At 28.3% G+C, this 20,811-nt stretch overlaps 1 protein-coding gene across 1 annotated transcript; it reads left to right on the forward strand.

Moving 5' to 3' along the window:
• The first annotated feature begins 8,832 nt into the window (after positions 1 to 8,832).
• Positions 8,833 to 20,553, forward strand: LOC142333359 (uncharacterized). The gene is made up of 5 exons (XM_075380380.1): positions 8,833 to 8,976; positions 13,959 to 14,120; positions 15,933 to 16,050; positions 18,891 to 19,132; positions 20,413 to 20,553. The coding sequence occupies exons 1-4, from the start codon at positions 8,833 to 8,835 to the stop codon at positions 19,091 to 19,093; spliced, it is 627 nt and encodes a 208-aa protein (XP_075236495.1). The 3' UTR covers positions 19,094 to 19,132; positions 20,413 to 20,553.
• The last annotated feature ends 258 nt before the right edge of the window (positions 20,554 to 20,811 follow it).

Here is a 20,811-nt window from a genome sequence, read left to right on the forward strand (position 1 = left end):
TTTGTATTATACTAGCAAATACCCCATTTGAGTTTTGAAAATTGTTAGATTGGTTGTGAAGATATAACAATATTTTCAAAAAACTGTGTTCTGTTAAATCTAGAGTGTACTTTATACATGCAAAAGTTAGCCTTCAACCTAACTAACAAATACCTTGTTTGAATTTTGAAAATCAGACAATTGTTTGCAAAGATATTATAAGAGCAGCACCCCATTGCAGCTCCCAAAACAGCACTCCAGAGTCACCCCATTTATTAACAGTCATTGGTGATGATTGATCTAGCCTCGCAAGAGGTGCTCATATCACCTCACGACGCAGTCCCCACAGGAATTATTAATAAACAGAAAGTTTTTAAATTAATTTTATGTGAAGTAAATTTAATTATATTATTCATTTGATTAATTCAGTTCACACAGTGATAGAGGCTCACAGTTCATAAGAGTTTATCCTTCTACCAGCAAACTTCTACAACTGTATACATATGTACATATTTACCTATGACACTCCTGGTAACAAAAGGATTCCAATGCGGAGTCATACATCTAAATCGGTTCAGCTGTTGAGCTGCTATGGTGGAACTTCTTCCTAAATACATGATACTTTTTTTGGGTAGTCTTGTAAAATCAGTCATTAATCTCTTTTCTGAAGCAAGATAGAGTTAAAAAAGAAAATTATATAAAATCATTTTTGGGAGAGGGAGTGAAAATTTTTGGTATTTTGTGATCTTGATAAAAAAACTCAGCTAAAATTATTCCTCTTAGTTCACGTATGGGGTAAATAGAAATACAAATTCCATGATCAAATTATCACTAACTTTTAAGAAATTATTTTTGCTGAAGAGCTAACTGAGAGATATGGCTGGGCAACCAGGCAGATTAAGGCTCCAAGCCCTTTAATGGTCGACAGGTACTTACTGGCATTCAGCGGCTTAGGTGTGGCAGCGAATTGCTGTCTTTGACGAAATAAATTTAATTATTGATAGTCATATATGTTTTAGTAGTTGACGAGGTGCGCCTACCTACTTTAGTGATATATGTCAAGTGGGCGGTGGGACACGCAAGCGAGTGGTATGTGGTACCGCGCTTATTCCGCTCACGCTTTTAGGTTAGCTCTAGGAGTTAGGACACTGGTCGCTAAACTGTTTCGTGGCTCAGTAGCCGTTTGTGGCACAGAAATTCGGTCTATGCTTTAGAGCGACCGAATGGGGTGGTTGCGGGAGAAGTGCCAAGCAAACCAATCTGGTTTGCCCAGTGAAGTAGTTAGTTCAATTATTTATTTGTAAGTACTTGTTAATACAATTACTAATAAATTATAAATATCATTTATATATTTTGATGTTAGTTTACTATGGGTTTGTATTTTTTTTCTTTGAAGTGAAAGCATCGCTGTGATGATTTTACTTCAAATATTTCAATAGGGGAGATGTTCCCCATATTGAAATCATTGAATCACAGTTCACCTTTATTGAAAATGTCATGTGACAGTTGGTTGATATGTCAATCACACGATTTTCTCTAATAGATAAGTTTTTTGTACCAAATATTATGTAGTATGTGAGATTGGATAGCCATAACCTGATTTTAATGAATATAAAATATTTACGTATTTAAAAACATCCAACATAATAAATAATGTTTGAAATTTACACATGTCTAAGTATATTTATTGGTGTTTTTATATTGAGTGCAGTGAGTTTTGAAAATGGAATATATCTGAAATGCATCAACATGTGATTGAATTCTGACAATGCTAAGAAAGGTAGACAATTGTACCCATATAAAAAATTATGACAAATCTATAGGGATATGATTTGCTTTCAGCATTTTAAACAATTTGTAAATAATATTTTGTCTGTGTAAGTAGTAACCAGTTGTTTAATTATTACTGTTATTTTAATATATATTAAAAAATATATTATATTTTATGGTTTAACAAAAAAAAATTAAGTTAGGTTTTCAAGAGAAAAAGATAGTGATTTTCATTGTACATCATTTTTTAATGTTAAATATTGCGCTACTCATGATGAAAGTAACAAGGTGTAGCATTGCGCACAGTATTCTGCGCGAATATGTATACACTCGTCCCAAAATCTCATTTTCTACCGGGTTATTTGAACATATAAGTAAGGGATTTTGGGACAAAAGTTTTTAGTTGAACAAAGTTTTACAAAATTTTAAATACATGATAATGATTAAACGAGCTAACAATCGAATATTTATTAAATATAATAAAAATAAATATTTTATACAAGTCTATTGATTCTTATGAGTATTGAAATTGATTGTTAATTAAGATAAAATTCAAAATAATGAATGAAAACAAACAAACAAATGGAACACATCTTATGAAGTGCAACTTCAAAATTTTATAACTAAAGATCTGATATTATTTATTTTGGTCAATCTTCAGAATTGATGATTTTTTAGTTTAATTAAAAATATTATCACAAAACAATTTTTGAAAGAAATTGCTTTTAATAATCTAATTTACACAGGAAAATGAGATATTACTTATTTTTTTATGGATACCAAAATGAATATTACTTTATAATACTGAAATAAAAATAAAATAAAAAGTTTAGTGAAAAATAATTTTATATTCAATAAACATATTTTTCTAATGAGTCAAATGAAATGCAAGGGATTTTCTAGGTAAACCATTTTAAACCGCGTTCAATAAAGAGAACAATTGTTCTGCATTCAGGTTTGATATCTTAATCTGTTTTGTTTTACAACTCTGACTAATTTTTTTACTTGGGCAAAGCAGAAAAGAATTTTCTCTCTGAAGACACAATTCTGTTTTAGCCTTTACACAGATAGTTTGTCTCCGAATTTTCCCGATTTTATAACTACTCGCTTTTAAACAGTGTTTTGTTTTTATACAAATTTATTCTGATACAAATGTAAATATGCCATTGTGTTATTTCCCCAATTGTTTGAGCAGAACTGATTCGCCAGCAAAAAAACGTGAAATATTTTCCGTTCCCGGAGAATGAAGACAAAGTGTATGGCTACAAAAATGCGGAAAATCATGTGATAATATAAAAATTGAACATGGTTATTTCAAAAGTGTGTTTTTTATCTGAATTTAAATTTTGATGAAATAAATATGATTAAATTTCGAATTCAAATGCCTGTATGGGAAAAATGAAAAGAATATATTACTGGCTAATCGATCAATTGAATGAAATTTTCTTTGAACTTATTGACATCATCTTCAATTATTATTAAATTTTAAATTCTAAAATTAATTAATCTAAAAAATTATATGATTTATACAAATTAAATGTTTGCATAGATGAATTGTACCCTCCCCCCTTGATAATTCTGCCTTTAATCACATTGATGTCTTGCTTGTGTTAGTGCGCCAACTGCATAAACGAATTTAAACATCATGGCGGGAAAAGGATTTTGGGACGAGCCACTGCGCAATGCTGGGAGTGCGTCACCTTGTTACTTTCATCATGGCGCTACTGACATGAAATTCAGCTGATGATGTAATGTAGTCATGCGCTTTACTTAAGACTTTATGAAAGCGTGACTCGCATCATTAATTTATTTATCCGAAAACTGATTCTTAACAGTTCGCATGGTTTTAAATTAATTTAATTTCAGCAGTATATTAGTATATAAAGATTCAGATTTAACTATTATTATTTTATTAAATAGTAAGGTCAATTTCTATTTTTAAATGATAATCCGATTTTGACCGATTCAGATTTTTAATTAAGAGCGACGACATCATGTTCACAGTGCTCAGTATCATGACATCTTGTATTGTGAATTGTGTTCGGTGGTGTACACTTCGTTTTTTACCTTGTCTCTTTTTAAGTTTTGTTTTGTAACATCTTGAATTAGCAATAAATTAATTGGTAATTGTTTTTGTCTTTATTTTAAGAATTGATTAAGATGATTTTGTGACAAATTCGAAAATCATTTCTTATACAAACGTTTTGTTTTTAATAATAATAGCCAGAACATCAAAAACCAAAACAGTTTCCTTTTACTAGTTTTAATTTATTTATATATTAATGTACCTAATTAACACTTGAATATTCTATTTATTTATGTAAAATATTTTTTCTTCATTTGGATGTATTTTTTTTTATTAAGGAATGTTTACAGCGTTTAAATATTGAAAGTTAAAAAGTGTGACAACATAGAAAAGGAATGAACTTCTAGGTAAAATATTTAATAATATTTTTGCAGTAATAATATTTTTTACAATATCGTATTACCTCGGTGAATCTTATTTTTCATAATAGATTTTGAATTTTAAATAGATTGTTATTTTTTTAATAAAAATTGCCCTTTTTCAAAATATTGTATTGAACAGCTTACATTGGAGTAATTACAATGAAATTTTGTGGTTTCTCTAGAAGATTCTTTTTTTTTCTATTGCATTGGATACTTTTTTATATTTGATCACTGTTCTACAGCCACTTCTTAAAAGTTTTTATTTAAATTTACATTTTGTCAAATTTTATTTTGTGTGTTTTAGTTATCGCTAGGTAGATGCATCATATATATCCTGTTCAGTTGTTTGCTAATATAATTTCTCTTTTTGATACAGTGTACATCATCAATTTTCCATTTCATATATACCCATCTTTTGTCCCTATTACTTTTACTCTTTGCACTTTTACTGCAAATTATATATTTCCCAGCAACCTTATTTCTTCTTTTTTCAGGATTTTGCATTAGAAAATTGTTCTGGCATGTAATTTTTAAAATATTTATTTTCTAAGAAATTTGGGTTTAATTATATGCTGATTAAATTAAATAAGCAATTGAAACAGTAAGTTGTGATTATGAAGATAACATTGTGTTAAATCATTTACTGATACTTTATTATAATCAGGAAAATTCTTTTATAAAGTTTTTTTTTTAATTTTAAGTTTCAATTAAAATTAATTTATCTTTTTTTATAAAATTGTTAAATCACTTTTATTGTTTGTAATTTTATAAAAGTGATATCTTTTTATACTTACACTAATAAATGATTTAATTAATTAATTTAATTTAATTAATTAGCAATGTAAAAAAGTGTAATTTCAGTTGTTTATGGGGAGCATTTCAAATACTTAATTGTATGTATGTGGTTAAAATTAATTTATTAGCATAAATTTTTGTAATTATTTTTTTCAGGTTATCATCAATTTTTAATTACTGTTTGTAAATTATTGAATTAATCATTTGCAAAACAGGAAATTTATAAATCTGATATCTAGAAAAAGATTTCTACCAGTATCAATTGCATTTAATACGCTTTGGGCTAATTTTAGGGGGAAATGTAAATAAGTTTTAACTTATGTGTATTAAGCTTACAAGGTCAAATTAGACATAATATATACTGGCAAAAGTAGGCATACTAATCATTCTATTGCCTATTAGGCTTATTTTTTTTTTAAGTGGAGTGCAGATTGTTCTTATTCTTAATAATACTGGTTTCATTTTGTAGGCTAATTGAAATACAGTTTTGTAAGTTGTAGAATAGTATGAATTCAAGTAAATCTAATCGTTTAATTTCACTGTGATATGTAAAGCTTGTGTGATAGATTTCATGATTAAAAGGAGTAATCTTAAGTTAAACAAAGAATTTATGAAGTTTTTCATAAAATGATTGTTGTGCTATTATTTATAACGGTTTTGTACTGTTAAGCTTTAGAAATACCCAGAGCTTAAAATATTTCTATAATAAGTTATAGGTTTTTGTGCTTTTGCAAATCTTTTAACCTCATAATTGCGACATCCTACGTTCGTAATTATCTTTCTTTCAATTTTTAAAACTTTTCAGTTTTTATCATCTATTTTTTTACCTTCTACATACATCCCCCATTCCCAAATTACCTTAATGTTATATTTTAATGCATGGCCTAACAATATATCGTATCTTTTACTTTTAAAAAATATTCTCAATTTCTTGTCATTCATATCAAGCGATTTATCTCACCTTTACTGTAATTAAGAATTTTTAGGTTTCAATTTTATCAGCCATCTAATTTTCAAAATTTTAGTGTAATATTTACATTTTCATTCTTATAAAATTCAGGTGATGGGCAAACATAAACAAAAAAGAGTTGAAAACTATACAGTTGTACTGAATCTGTTTCGAAATCACTCAGAAGTAATGGATAATTTTGTTTTGTTCTGATTAAAGCGTATTTTCATCTTTGTGGAGTTTAGTTAATAAGCAGAATTATTGTTGCCTTGTATTTAGAAATTCTAAAGAGATTCATCAGCGACCTTTTTATAAACCAAAGTTAATTGTCTGGTGTGGTTTGTTGCCATTCTAACATAATTAAACTATACTTCTAAGAAGATAAAAATGTGTATTAAATTCAAATTACATAGAGTGCAATAAAGTAGATTTGAACTTTGGACTCAATACTTATGGTCACCATCTGACAGTATTAAAACAATTAAATTCTAAAAAACAAAGGTAAATAAAATTAAATACATGCAATAAAATCATTTCAATGATATTAAACCGAATAAATTGTTTTTTATTTTTACCTATGATAATAGGCTTCTTTTCAGGCAATATAAACCATCCATTAAAATACAAAAAGAAATAGTATTTTGACTTACAAAAACAAAAAGGTAAACATATAAATAAGAAATAAACTTTTATTAAAGTAAATCTTTAAAACAACCCAATTTACCAATTTGAAAATATAAAAATAATTTAACATGCAAATATTTAAAAGAAAATGAATCAATACGTAAATAAGATTTAAAATTTATTACAATAATGGTGTAAAATTAATCAGTTAATTACATTATTGAATTTTACTGTATTCATATTAATAGACTACTGGAACAATTAAATTTATATGTTCAACGTATAAAAAATAATATTAAATAAAATTTCAATAATATTGAAAATTGAAAAATATTGAAACTACTGTGCCTACAATGCCAGGCATCTTTACTACACATACTTAAACCCAGTATTACTTATAAAGTTAAATGAAATTAATGTTTAATAAATATATTTGTAATACTATTATATCCACATTGCCAGGCTTGTTTGCATTACAACAATGCCATAAAACAAGATCATAACTAAATTAAAATATTCATAAATAAAAAATAAACTTTTACTGTAATATTATTAAAATAAAATTGATATTCTTGGATTAGATTGTACCTACATTTCCAAGCTTTAGTATAATACACATTAAAATCATTGAAAATAATATGAAAGTAATGTAATATGCATAAAAATTAGAAATAAATACATGAAATGCAAAAAGTAATATAGAATTAATAAACAAATATTGAAACTGTATAATTTACCCATCTATCTGCATTACAGTCACATTCAGTATTTTATTTATGCTATGTCAAGCTTTCAACAGGATATAGTTTTACAAGCTGAACTGTACAGGTCTATACATACAAAGTATATAATTTTTTGACCTTATCTGTCATTGTCTTTAACATCTTCGGTTTACATGGTATATCAATTTATAAAAATTAATGATTTTTGTTAATTAAAAAAAGTAATAGTTTTCATTATTATGTATTTTGTTTGATAGATTACTTATAACAGTCAGAATAAATATAGTACTTTTCGGTTAGCATCCCACCTAACACAATATTGACATAACCTAATGCTTACTTTGCTCACTAACCTTATTCTTATTGATAATATTATTTTAGATAATTATTATTTCATTAAAAATAAACATTTTCAGTTTTATATTATGTTTTTCATATTATTGCGATAATGAGATTTGAAAACTTGTATTTTCTTGCTTTCAGTTATATTTAGTTTTGCATCATGTTAGTCTCGTGGCATTTAGTATTCAAGGTTAATTAGACAAGGATAGAGAGCATTAGGTTATGTTGATATCATATTAAGTAGGATGCTAATCGAAAAATACCTAAATAACTACGTGAATAAAGTGAAATTATGCATGAGGCATCGTAGGCTAGATGAGAATATGGTTTTGAGCATCCTTGCATTGTGAGGTGATGAAGATGGGAGTACATCAACTCTACATCCTTGCAGGCCAGCTCGTTTTGTAAAAGATGTACCTGAGTTATCGGTCCCATCCTTGAACTTTATTGGTTTCAAAACATTGGGTTGCCAGTGAAACATTTGATTTGTGAAATCAATGGTAATAATTTGGTACTGGCAAGGTGTAGTGTGAAAATGGTTGAAAATCTACTTGTTAAAGTGGTAAATTGCAACTTATCGAGAAGTATCTTCTTTTTATCAAAATAATATCATCGTGAGTATCCCATATCATTAGTTTTGAATTGATTACATGAAGTTTCTTCTAGCTCTGTTATTGTAGTTCCAGATTTTATGCATTCTACAGCAAATTTGGCTTAGAATCGTAAAACATTATAGCCTTATTTTTTTTTGTTAATACTGAATGGTTGAATTTTTTTGTGTTGTTAAATGAGCTGTGCATCAACTCTTTCATCTTGAATTTGTCATACCACTGCCATTCGTAATATTATTACTAAAATGAAAAAATAATTTACGGATCTTGGTAGCATTGTCCTTAGTTTATAAAAAATTAATCATAATAATTCATTTATCACATTTGAATCCATGTTTCATTGATTGCTAGTTAATCAACATTGAATAGAAGCGTTTGTATCAAGAATATAGTTTCCGTTTACTACTGTGCATGTAAGCTGTCATGGCAATTTGATTATATGATATTATTTTCAACAGATAATCAAGACCTTGTACATTGTTGTTATTAATTTTATAGTTTTTTCTTTTATAAAAAGAAATTATATTTTATTTAAGGTTGGATCATTTTATTTTTCAGGTTATTTACCCACAAGTCAAAACATTTTTGTAACATGTCTGATTGTCAGAAAAATGTTTCAAAACTTACTGCGAAAAAGCCAATATTTAAACCTCCTACATTTGTTCCACCAACTTCAACAAACACTGTCAAAGGTGGTATTAAATCTAGTGCTACCACTACAACTAAAAGTGATAATGTAATGGTGACTAAATCCGGTATTGTCACTAACGATTATTCTGTTCTCAGTAAGAATAAAATTAAACCAAAAACTGATGAAAAATCTAAGGTATTTATTGTTATTTATTTTAATAATACTTAGTGCATGTATCTAGTGGAATATTTTTCTCTTTCAACTTTCCTCAAAATATGTTAATTAACTACTAACAGATTATAAAATAAATTCTAAAGAGTAATTCATTAAAATGAAGGTAAATTTGCAAAGTTTTTCTTTTTATACGCACAATGTGTTTAACTTTGCAGATATGATAGAATTCAGATGATACTCCATTTCATCCCCCATATTATATAAGAATCTACGGTTGCAGCTGTGATAATATATATTAAAGTGACATGAAAATATTCAAAACAGTATTTTTCATGAATATGAGAATTGACAAGAGTTGTCTTTGCTTTAGTGAACATTATAGATAATTTTTTCTCTCTGTTGATTAATTAATTTACATCATCATAATTTGCTAGTAAATTTGTTCTTTGTGAAGTATTCTTGAATTTAGAATCTACAGCTATAACAGAGAAGTATACAGATTCTTAAAAAAATTGGTTTTTTAGTTTTGTGCCTTAAAGAATCATTATAATAAAAAAATTTTCAACAAAATAATAAATTTTAATAAATAATCTCCAAAAAAAGTTTTTACTTCTAATGCTCCCAAATCCAAAAAATTTATTTTGTATCAGATGGACATTTGTTTGTATGTATGTATGTAGGTAAGTCTATATTTGATTTTTATAACTTTGGATCCTGTTGATGAATTTTTTCAAACTTGGTTGACAGGTGTTACCTTCAGGAGGAAATTGTGTAATAAATTTCTGCAAAAATTGGAAAAATCTGTGTTATGTTTTGGCTGAAATAAAATTTCAAATCTTTACTTGGGGGATACTTTAGCAAAAATTTTTCATAGAAAGTTGAAGTTTCTTTTATCAAAGTCATAAATTACAAAAAAAAATATTTAATATTCACCCCCTCCCCAAAAAATGAATTAATAATTTGTGCTTCCTTTTACAAAGTCAAGGGAGTGAAAAACTGTGAATGTGAAAAATGCTGGTTTTTAGATTTCAACAGAAATCTACATTTTGACCATCCCTCAATCCATTTTGACTAGTTTCAGTATGACGTCTATACGTAAGTACATTCATATGTATGTTTCTCGCATAACTCAAAAACAATTAGGTGTAGGATGTTGAAATTTTGGTTTAGGACTATTTTAACACCTAGTGCTGTGGACCTCCCCTTTTGATTCCAATCGACTGAACCAAAAGTGTCCAAAAAAGCCCAAAATCCAAAAAAAAAATTGGATTTTGGACCTTTCTTAATTGCAGTAATAACCCCCCTCATTGAGAGCTTTTCAATGATATATCATAAGTGGTACTTTCATTGGTTCCAGAGATAGCCAAATAAAATTAAAATTTTTTTTTTTCAATATACTGATTTTATTTTTAATTATAGAATAATTTCCACTTACTAACTATTTTTATTATTATGTCTGAGTGCTTTCGGAAATTAATCCATCATCAGGGACATTTATGTGTTATGGAATAATTATTTCCTTCACAAATTAATATATTTAATGAATTTTGAATTTTTTAAAAACAAAAATTATAAATACAACAATTGATCGTCAAAAGGTCTACTGTCGACGTTGTCCATCATGTCAGTATGAAGCTCTCAATTGTTGTGTTTGCTAGTATGAAACAGTATAACCAATCTAAGAATCAATATTATTATTTAACATTTGTTTAAATAATACATCATTATCAAATTTGTATTATTTAAGTATATGTAATTTGTTTCAATCATATTTGTTTTATGAAAGTTACTGGAATATTCAAGAATATAAATAAAATTATCTGGATTATAATTATGATTATTTTCTAAGATATTTCTAGCAAAATTGGATTGTTCCATATTTCCCTTATTTATACAATTAATGTGTTCATTAATTCTGATCGAAAAAGATTGGTTTGTAATCCTGATATATTCCAAATCACAACTTGCACATTGTAAACTATATACTCCCTGTTTATCTAAATTAGATTTATTGTTATATTAAGTTTTCATTGTATCCATTAATTATAACTATATGTTTGATATAATCCAATGTTTAATTTTATATTGTTATGTTTTAAATATTTCATAGCTATATTAAGAATTAAACATCAATATTTTTTGATTCCAAGTTTGAAACGAATTATGGTGCCCTGTTTAGTGGGTTTCCTATTTATATCAATACCCAGTTTGTTAGTATTATAGTTTTTATTAATTTTTATATCTAAAAAATTTATGATAATAAATTCTCTTGAGGTCGAGAAAATAACGGCATGAATTTTTCACTTGCCATGAGTGCTGCGCAAAAATGTTCATTTTCTGTATGGTCCTAATATTTAGAAGCGTAAATAACTGTTTGGCTAATTTTAATCATTAACCTATTGCCTTGCTTGCAGTGATAAGATTAATGTTCATTCTTCTGTCAGAGTTGATCAGCAGATCTGCAGTCAAATTTAATTAATATAACTTTAATATTTAAAATCATTTTATTAATTAAAAGGACACAATTGTTCTTATAAGACTGTAAAATCCTAACCTATACACTTGAAAATATCATATATCATGACTTGGTATTGTATCAAATAGATCGTATATTGTGGTATTGCAATAAGAGTGTAATGTTCCAAAATTAACTTACAGTCAGAAAGATCTAACCTCATTTATTTTGATGATTATAATTTAATTCCTTTACTATTAGTTATATGAATTAAATCAATGAATGGGTGTAAGTGAGAGAAAAGTCAATAAGTATAGTGGATTGACACATCTGGTCATGATACAAAATGGTACGTGTATGCATTGTGTACTGTTATAGATGTATAAAATGGTTATAATATCTTAAAAGTATTAATTATATATATATTTATATTTATGTTTTTTTTTCTCTAGGAGAAAACAACAAAACGTCCTGATTTCCAGACATTTGTATCAAAAGGTAAAGAAAATATTGTTGAGAAGACTATTGGAAGTGAAGATAGGTCTGCAAAAAAGGGGGAAAACCTAAAAAGGTATTTTTTATTTTATTTCAATTAAAGTGTTTTTGTTCATGTGTTCTAATGATTATGCACATTTAATCCTGCTCCATTTTAATCAGTATTAATTAGACTGCTTTAAGCGAATCAGAATAAATAAATTAAATTTAATCATTTATTGAGTGGTGGCATTTTATTCTAAATACAATAATTCTCAGAATATTTTAATAGTAAAGTCTATTTAATATTTTATCGTTTAGTTCCCTATCGCCGTTACTTTTTAATCTTTACATGGAACTAGCAGTTAATGATGTTAAAGAACAATTTAGATTCGGAGTAACAGTACAAGGTGAAAAGATAAAGATGCTACGATTTGCTGATGATATAGTAATTCTAGCCGAGAGTAAAAAGGATTTAGAAGAAACAATGAATGGCGGGATGAAGTCCTACCCAAGAAATATCGCATGAAAATAAACAAGAACAAAACGAATGTAATGAAATGTAGTAGAAATAACAAAGATGGACCACTGAATGTGAAAATAGGAGGAGAAAAGATTATGGAGGTAGAAGAATTTTGTTATTTGGGAAGTAGAATTACTAAAGATGAACGAAGCAGGAGCGATATAAAATGCCGAATAGCACAAGCTAAACGAGCCTTCAGTAAGAAATATAATTTGTTTACATCAAAAATGAATTTAAATGTCAGGAAAAGATTTTTGAAAGTGTATGTTTGGAGTGTCGCTTTATATGGAAGTGAAACTTGGACAATCGGAGTATCTGAGAAGAAAAGATTAGAAGCTTTTGAAATGTGGTGCTATAGGAGAATGTTAAAAATCAGACGGGTGGATAAAGTGACAAATGAAGAGGTATTGCGGAAAATAGATGAAGAAAGTAGCATTTGGAAAAATATAGTTAAAAGAAGACAGACTTATAGGCCACATACTAAGGCATCCTGGAATAGTCGCTTTAATATTGGAAGGACAGGTAGAAGGAAAAAATTGTGTAGGCAGGCCACGTTTGGAGTATGTAAAACAAATTGTTGGGGATGTAGGATGTAGAGGGTATACTGAAATGAAACGACTAGCACTAGATAGGGAATCTTGGAGAGCTGCATCAAACCAGTCAAATGACTGAAGACAAAAAAAAAAAAATAAAAATCGTTTAGTATTTAATGTCGAGGCTAAGAGTCCAGTTTAATTCAACAAGAATATAGGACCTTAATGTAGTCCGGCTTAATCTGAAAGGATTATCATGCAGCCACCAGACAAAACACTCTGTGTTGGGTTGATCTGTAGTCAGCTCTTAGATCACAATAAAAATGGACTGATTTTGTCAGTGTTCCTGGCTTTACCAAACTGGTTTTCTCAAATTTTTCATCTACTTTTTCAATCAAATTCTTACTGGCAGCCGGCTTCTATGGTCATCATCATGAATGTCGTTTGCCATTTTTTTTTTTAAATGATTGCCACCACTGTCTTACTTTAGAATCGGTTCATAATATTTGGTCCATAAATTTCACAAATTTGTCTTTGAATTTTAGCTACAGAATTGTATTTTGTCATCAAAAATTGGATTACTCTCATATTTCACATTTGTGAGAGATCACAAATTGCAGCACTCATTATTAATAGATGAATATAAACAACTAATAACAAAATGACTAATTTATTATTGCTAACAGCTGACTACTGATTGAAATAACTGAGTTACACAAACGCCATCTGTTTACATCATGTATGTAGACAGCCAGTTCAAAACACATCTTACTTTAAAAATAAGTCTGGTATTATTACTAGAATCTGAGTGCTGAAGAGATCTTGTAGTAAATGAATTTGATGAATAAAGTTGATCATTTTTATTTATGCGCCTTTATTGAATTATTTATAAATAATTATGTTTTCACTTTTTTGTGCTTATTTTTAGGTTTTATCTGCGAGATCGTTGACCGATGCAGAATATGATGAAATATTTACTGCTGCTATTCAGAGGTCGTTTACATATAGTAGTGATGAGAAATTTCTATCTAATGATAACAGTAGAGAAAACTCTACATTTTTTGATGGACCAGACTCTTCTTCAACAACTGTAATTATTATTAAATTTATGTTATTTCTTTTCTTGTTTTTTAGTTACCTGTAGATGTAGTTATAATACAACAATAATTTTTAAAACTGGTAATCTGATTACAAGATTTATGAGTAACTGTGTTTTAACAATGATTTAATGTCATATCTATTTATAAAACGTAGTTTAAAAAGGTTGTTGAAATATTTTTATTTTATTTTACGAAAACTGTATTAATGATTTTTTATTATATTGCGGTTAGGGAAAAAGTTTCTTCGTATTCTCCCAGCAGATGACTTTAAGATCACATATTTCTGGTAATATTAATGAAATCTGGTAACATTTTAATTTGGTGTTTTTTAAAAGATAGCAGCATATCACTGAGTACTTTTAAAAAGATTATGATTATATTAGTATATTTAAAAATTATTGTGTCGAAAGGAGTGAAAATAATAATTAAACGAATTACAATACATTTTGAAATTTTATTACAAAAATGAGAAGAATTGATGAAACCCAGGCTGCTAAAAAAATTGTTGTTATTTTTGGACATAATGTGATATGAACATGGAATGAAATCGAAACATTTTTGAAACTGCTCATTACAGATGATGAAAATGAATGGATCGAAATGTCAATAACATATGGAAAAATTCATGGTTGAAGCATGTTAAAACTCTGCAAATGGTAGAAAAGCAAGAACTGATGCCAAAAAATTGTGGTATCACAATTTTTGCCAGGAATGTGTATATGATGAGATTGAAAAGCCGTTGTTCACTGGTCAAATGATTGACCGGTGCTATCAACGACTGAAAAGATTACACCAAGCAGTTAAGATAAAGCAGCCAAAATTGATTGACTGGAAAAGTGTCTTCTTCCATCACACCAGTGCCAGACATCTTTGGTGATCCATTGAAAATAGTGAAAGAAGCTTGGCTAGGAATTTCTGATGCATTCATCATATAGTCCTATTCTTGTACTGTCAGACCACCATTTATTTTGGTCTCTATAGAACTGTCTTAAATAATATAAATTTGGCTTCAGAAGAGATCTGTGATGATCACTAGTCCCAATGTTTTCATCAGAAAACAAGTTTTTAGGTTCTTCATTTGTGTTTTGTGAAGATAGTCATTGTTAACCTGGTTGGTATCAATTTTCTTTTAAAATCAATCTGAAATAAGAAATATGTCAACATTATCAATGTCAGTCTGGGAGAGTATGGAGTGTTCTACATCTTAGTGATAAATTTTATGTGAGGAAATAAAATATGTACCCTATTCACTGATATTTTTTTCCCTTCTATTGACAGTCGGTTCTAACTGCTTAAATGCTGTATTCTCTCGGGTTATTGTTTCTGCAACAACAACCCACAACAGCTGCTATATCATAAAACAGGGATTGAAGGTATATTTTATAATGATCTCAAATTTAACACCAACTTTCAGAAATTATATATGATGTGATAGATCTTGTGTAAAAAAATCTAACAAAAAAGGATCTATGATAAGATCATATGGTTTTTGTTGTCGCTATAAAGTTTTACTCTTTAAAAGAGTGAACTAAATTTTTTTTTAAAAGTTGTTTTACTTGATCTCCTAGTAGCTTAAAAACTTAGCTTAATGTTTAAAAGAGTTTTATTTAAACAAATTTTAGAGCCATTTAGGTCAAGTAAAACAATTTTTAATTATTTAGTCTTGCTCTAATAAAGAGTAAAACTGTTAGAGACAGCTAAGAACCTATCGTAGGTCTTTCTTGTTATATTCTTTCTGTCTTGAAAGATGATGATATGCTATTTATTTTTTTAAAATATTTTTATGTGTATATTTTTTTTAGGCTCCAGGCAGTAAAGGAAAGAAGAAGAATATTATAGAACCAAAGGGCAGTATTAAAATGGTTGAAAGTAACAAGAAACCTTTATATGAGGAAAATGAAGGTCATAAAAATGATACAGGTACGTGCTGTGCTATGTTTAATAATTGTTTTTTAACAAATCATAAGTTTGTATAATTTACTCTGGTAATGTACACAAGATTATAATGTAAAACAGTTTGTAAGACTTAGAAAATTGTTATGTACCCTTACAACTAACTTTACAGTAATATAGTCTTTTAATGTTTGTGTAAAAATGTAATATCTTCTCTCTAGTAAATCGTGCCTAAACAAAAAATATTCTCTATTTTTTTCTTTTATGATTGTGCGTTTATATTATTTGTTTTACTTTCCTGGCATCACAGCTCAAGAAGAAAAGTGTAAATCAATCAAAGAATCGAGTATGGTTTTTTTTATGTTTTTCAAAGTTGATGACCAGAAACCTCAAAAACCAAAAATAAAATGGTGGGGGTAATGTTCATATGTACTTAGGTGGTGTGTATGTACCCATCTGGTTGGTCTAGTGGTGAACGCGTCTTCCTAAATCAGCTGATTTGGAAGTCGAGAGTTCCAGCGTTCAAGTCCTAGTAAAGCCTAGTAAAAATCAAGTCCTAGTAAAATTTTTACACGGATTTGAATACTAGATCGTGGATACCGGTGTTCTTTGGTGGTTGGGTTTCAATTAACCACACATCTCAGAAATGGTCGAACTGAGAATGTACAAGACTACACTTCATTTACACTCATACATATCATCCTCTGAAGTATTATCTAAACAGTAGTTACAGGAGGCTAAACAGGAAAAGAGAGAGAGGTGGTGTGCATGTGTGTTAACATATTTGAAGCTAATAACTTTTGATTGGATTGACTGATCTTGAAATTTTTTTGCAGACTTGTGTATAGGGGGCAATTTTTTGGTAAAATTTTGGAGTCAATATTTCCAGGGAGTTTTTTTGGAGGTCATTTTCTCAAAAACTTGCAAACATAACCCCACTTTATTTTAAGCTTAGTATGTGTGTGCATGCTTATCTTACCATTTAAAAAAAAAAATTGCCACATATTTTCCCCTTTCCCCCAAAAATTGAGAAAAGCTATCCTTTTGTTTATTGCATATTTTATATCAAATTTTTTTTAATGTCTTCTTAGGCATAGTAGTAGTGCAAGTGACCCCAAAGAAATACTTTGGTAGCAATATTGATGGTGGGGAACTAATCAAAATTTAAAAATATTGATTTTTTTTTCAAAGCTTTTTTGGATTATTTAAACTTTAATGTTATTAAAAGTTTAAATAATAAACTTTTAGTAATAATATTACAATAAAATTCATCATAATTCATCCCCACTCCCAAAAAAGAAATCTTAGGCAACATGAAATATTTTGTAGTTTCAATGTTTAAAGTTTCAAGTTAACTTTTTTAGTTTCATATTAAGCCCTTAACTTTTAAAGGAAAAGGTATAAGTAGTGAAAAAATACAAGTATTTTAAAAATTCAACGTTGGTGAGGGTTGTTTTGAAAAGTTCTCTGCCCGACAAAGAAAACAAGGTTCAGAATATTTTTTTATTTTTCAATGAAGTCACTCCTGCAATGTTCGTAAAAACAAATTTGTTCAACTGTTCTAAATAAGTGGTTTTCTCAGCTTTGACTTTATCGTTTGAATTGAATATTCATCCAGCGACCCTTTTCTTCATGTTTGGGAAGAAGTAATCAGTGGGAGCCAAATCTGGTAAATACACACATGTAAAAAAACTTTGAAGTGTAGATCATGGAGTTCTACAGCAATAATTTGAAACGTGTGTATTTTTTTATCATGGTGAAAGAGAACTTTATTTTTGGCCAGATGTGGATGTTTAGTTGTTTGTAATGTCATCAAGTTCATACACCTTCAGTCAGCAAACATTTAATATAGCGTTGGTGATGATTTCATTGGCCGTAGCAGTTTTGGTTAACCCGAGTGTTTATCTTGAATGGATGTATGAGGCCACATTTAAATTTGCAGCTCACTTTTTATTATTGAAAACAAAGGAAAAATCGTTTAAAGTGGTCCATTCCTTTTTTTTTTGTCCTTGGGGTTAATCTTTTAAAACAAAGTACCTTATAACAGGTTGAACTTTAATTTTATCCATATGTCAGAAAATGTTTGCTTTATTTGTTTTAAAAAAGAAGCAACTAAACACCACCTACACATCTGAAAATTTGCAGCATGCAAATCTTGCAAAAGATCTTTAATGATTATGAAAATCTATATAGATCTATAGAAAACATCTAAATGTATACTGTTTGATCATACTTGACAAACATTATACTAATTTGGTCATATTTGCACAGTCTCTGTGTCAGGCCTACAACTTTCCAAAAGTCCGTAGTATTGTATCATTACAGTTAAATGCAAAATATACAATTTATAAACAGAAAGGGCTTAAAATGAATTGTTTCACATAGGAAGAAATTGATTAATTCATTGCTTTACACTGCTTTTAAATTTCTGTTATGCGACTGTGATGCTTGTAAAGCATGTGAGATACAAATGGTGTGTGTTAGGATTGATTTTTCTAAAAGTAATGATGTTCATTATAAAATTTCTATGGTAAATGGAGCATTCACCATGAATAACTTGTAGGATTGAACATTAGTTGTATCTCAGTAGTTTAATATAATAATGTGACATTTCAGCTTGATGGGGAAAAAATGGGAAATTGCTTCATTTCTCACTTTCTTTAATAAACAGTGTTAATCTTGGAAATGGCTCTGCCATTTTTATAGTGACTGTTCACATGTCAAATTGTATAAACTATTATGTTTACTGAACCTAACCTAAAACATGTACATTTTAGTAAGCATTTTAAAATGTTAGAAAATTTGAATTGCTTAAGGTTTATTTTTATTTACTTGTTTTCACAAATAATTTTTATCATATTTTACAGTGGAATCTCACGACGAAAGTGTAATAATGGAAAATAGCAATGAAGATATAGTATCTAATTCTGATTTAGATACTACATTTGATAAGACAGTAGATATTTTTGAGAAGAAAAAGAAAAAGAAGACATCAAAATTGTCACATGGTGAAAAATTAAGGATGATTTGTGAAATGATGAGTCCTTGGGGAAGTCATGCTAGTAAATGACATACTCAAAGTTCTTCACTTAGTACTCAGATTGATTCTGTAAGTTTATAAAGTATTTCTTGTTTTAGAAATGCTAACATCTGTTATTGAGTTTGCCATAATTACTCAGCTGCCAAATTTTAACTACACATCTAAGATGGGTGAAAATGTATTAACACCAAATTTTCATGTAATCTAGGCATGTACGTTCACTTGAGATGTTCACAATGTAAATGACCTGGTAAATCTTTTTTTCAACAATCTTCCAAAATGTTATCATGAATTTTCTCAATGATTACTGATGTTTTTATCTTATTTGGATGATCTTTGTGCGATTCCTGTTTTGTGCTTGTCCAATCGTGTTTGAATCCACCAAATTGAAAGATAAATGGTTGTTTTCAATGGTATATCTGTAAAATCATTACTGAGCAAGGCTTAAAGACCCATTTCTTGAGTCAAAGATTTTTTTTTAGTGGTTATAACTAATTGATCAGCTCTTATATTATTAGCTATTCTTCAGTGATATATGTTTGAATTCCTGGGAGTTCCTGAATGCACCTCATATAGAGTGTCCTACCTTACTAAACAGCATTCTGTGTGTGCATTAGCTTAGCATCAGAATGTACTGATGACTAGTGGAAAATCACCATTTATTAGTACATGTCTCGTGTTGATCAGGTGTATACTTGTTATATTATTATATAATGATATACCGTATATATATATATATCTGTATATATGCGAAATATGTATTGAAGTTTTGGGAAAATTTAGTATTTTTTAAGCAGATTTGAATTTTCAGACGAAAATCACAAATATCTCGAAACCTGCAAGTCCTTGCGTTCTGAAAAAATTTTTTGACCCCCTGGACGAGTATCCCATCTGTTCACAGTGGTACCCGTTGGATGATAATATTTTCAAGTGTCCCTGGGGTACCATTCAGAAATTGGGGAAGGGGTATGATGGGGGACCTCCATAATATCTCTGCAATCGCTTGTCCAAGCTTGAATCCTTATTCTGCATTTTCATCCCTATAGATTTTTTCATAGCACAGAAAAATTGTTTGTAAAATTAATTACCCTCAGTGATATTGTATTCTTATTATTTTTTAAATATATTTCTTTCACAAAAAATACATGACATATAAGCAACCTTAAAACAATCTCTCAATTTACTAACAATAACATCAGCATTGTAGCTGTTTGGAAAGCCATCATCATATTTTTAATATAACTTAAAGTATTTATACATATAACGTTTTCAAAATAATGATATTTATTTTTTAATATTTCTATTGAATAATACATTTTTTTATTAGTGCTATCAATTTTTTATTCTAGTCATTTCAAGATTCTGAGGAAATCATTTCAGAAAATTTGAACAAAAAAGTATCAACAACTCTTTCAAATGAAAAATTATCTGAACGACAGATTAAATCAAATAATTCTAATCAAATAATCAAACCAACTATGGTATTATATGAGAATAATAATAACAATAATAATGATATTGTTTCTGAAGAAAATAATCAGATAAAGGATTCAAAAAAAGGTACTACTAGTGTTAAAAATGATAAAAATAAGAGTTTGTCAGTGAAGAATAATGAAGTTATGAAAAATCCAAAAGATTCAACTTTGAAAAAGAAACTTTATCGCATAAAAATATTAATGATATTCCAAAAGTTCAATGTTCATTAAAAAATAAATATAACTCAAATAATAATAATAATGTTCAAAATG

The sequence above is a fragment of the Lycorma delicatula genome, chromosome 12 (genome assembly GCF_047948215.1).
Source record: "Lycorma delicatula isolate Av1 chromosome 12, ASM4794821v1, whole genome shotgun sequence".
Taxonomy (NCBI): domain Eukaryota; kingdom Metazoa; phylum Arthropoda; class Insecta; order Hemiptera; family Fulgoridae; genus Lycorma; species Lycorma delicatula.

Coding starts and splice junctions, on each gene's coding strand:
- LOC142333359 (XM_075380380.1), top strand. CDS start 8,833: ATGTCTGATTGTCAGAAAAATGTTTCAAAACTTACTGCGAAAAAGCCA. Junction 8,977..13,958: donor CTACAACTAAAAGTGATAAT/GTAATGGTGACT, acceptor GCTTATTTTTAG/GTTTTATCTGCGAGATCGTT. Junction 14,121..15,932: donor CAGACTCTTCTTCAACAACT/GTAATTATTATT, acceptor TATTTTTTTTAG/GCTCCAGGCAGTAAAGGAAA.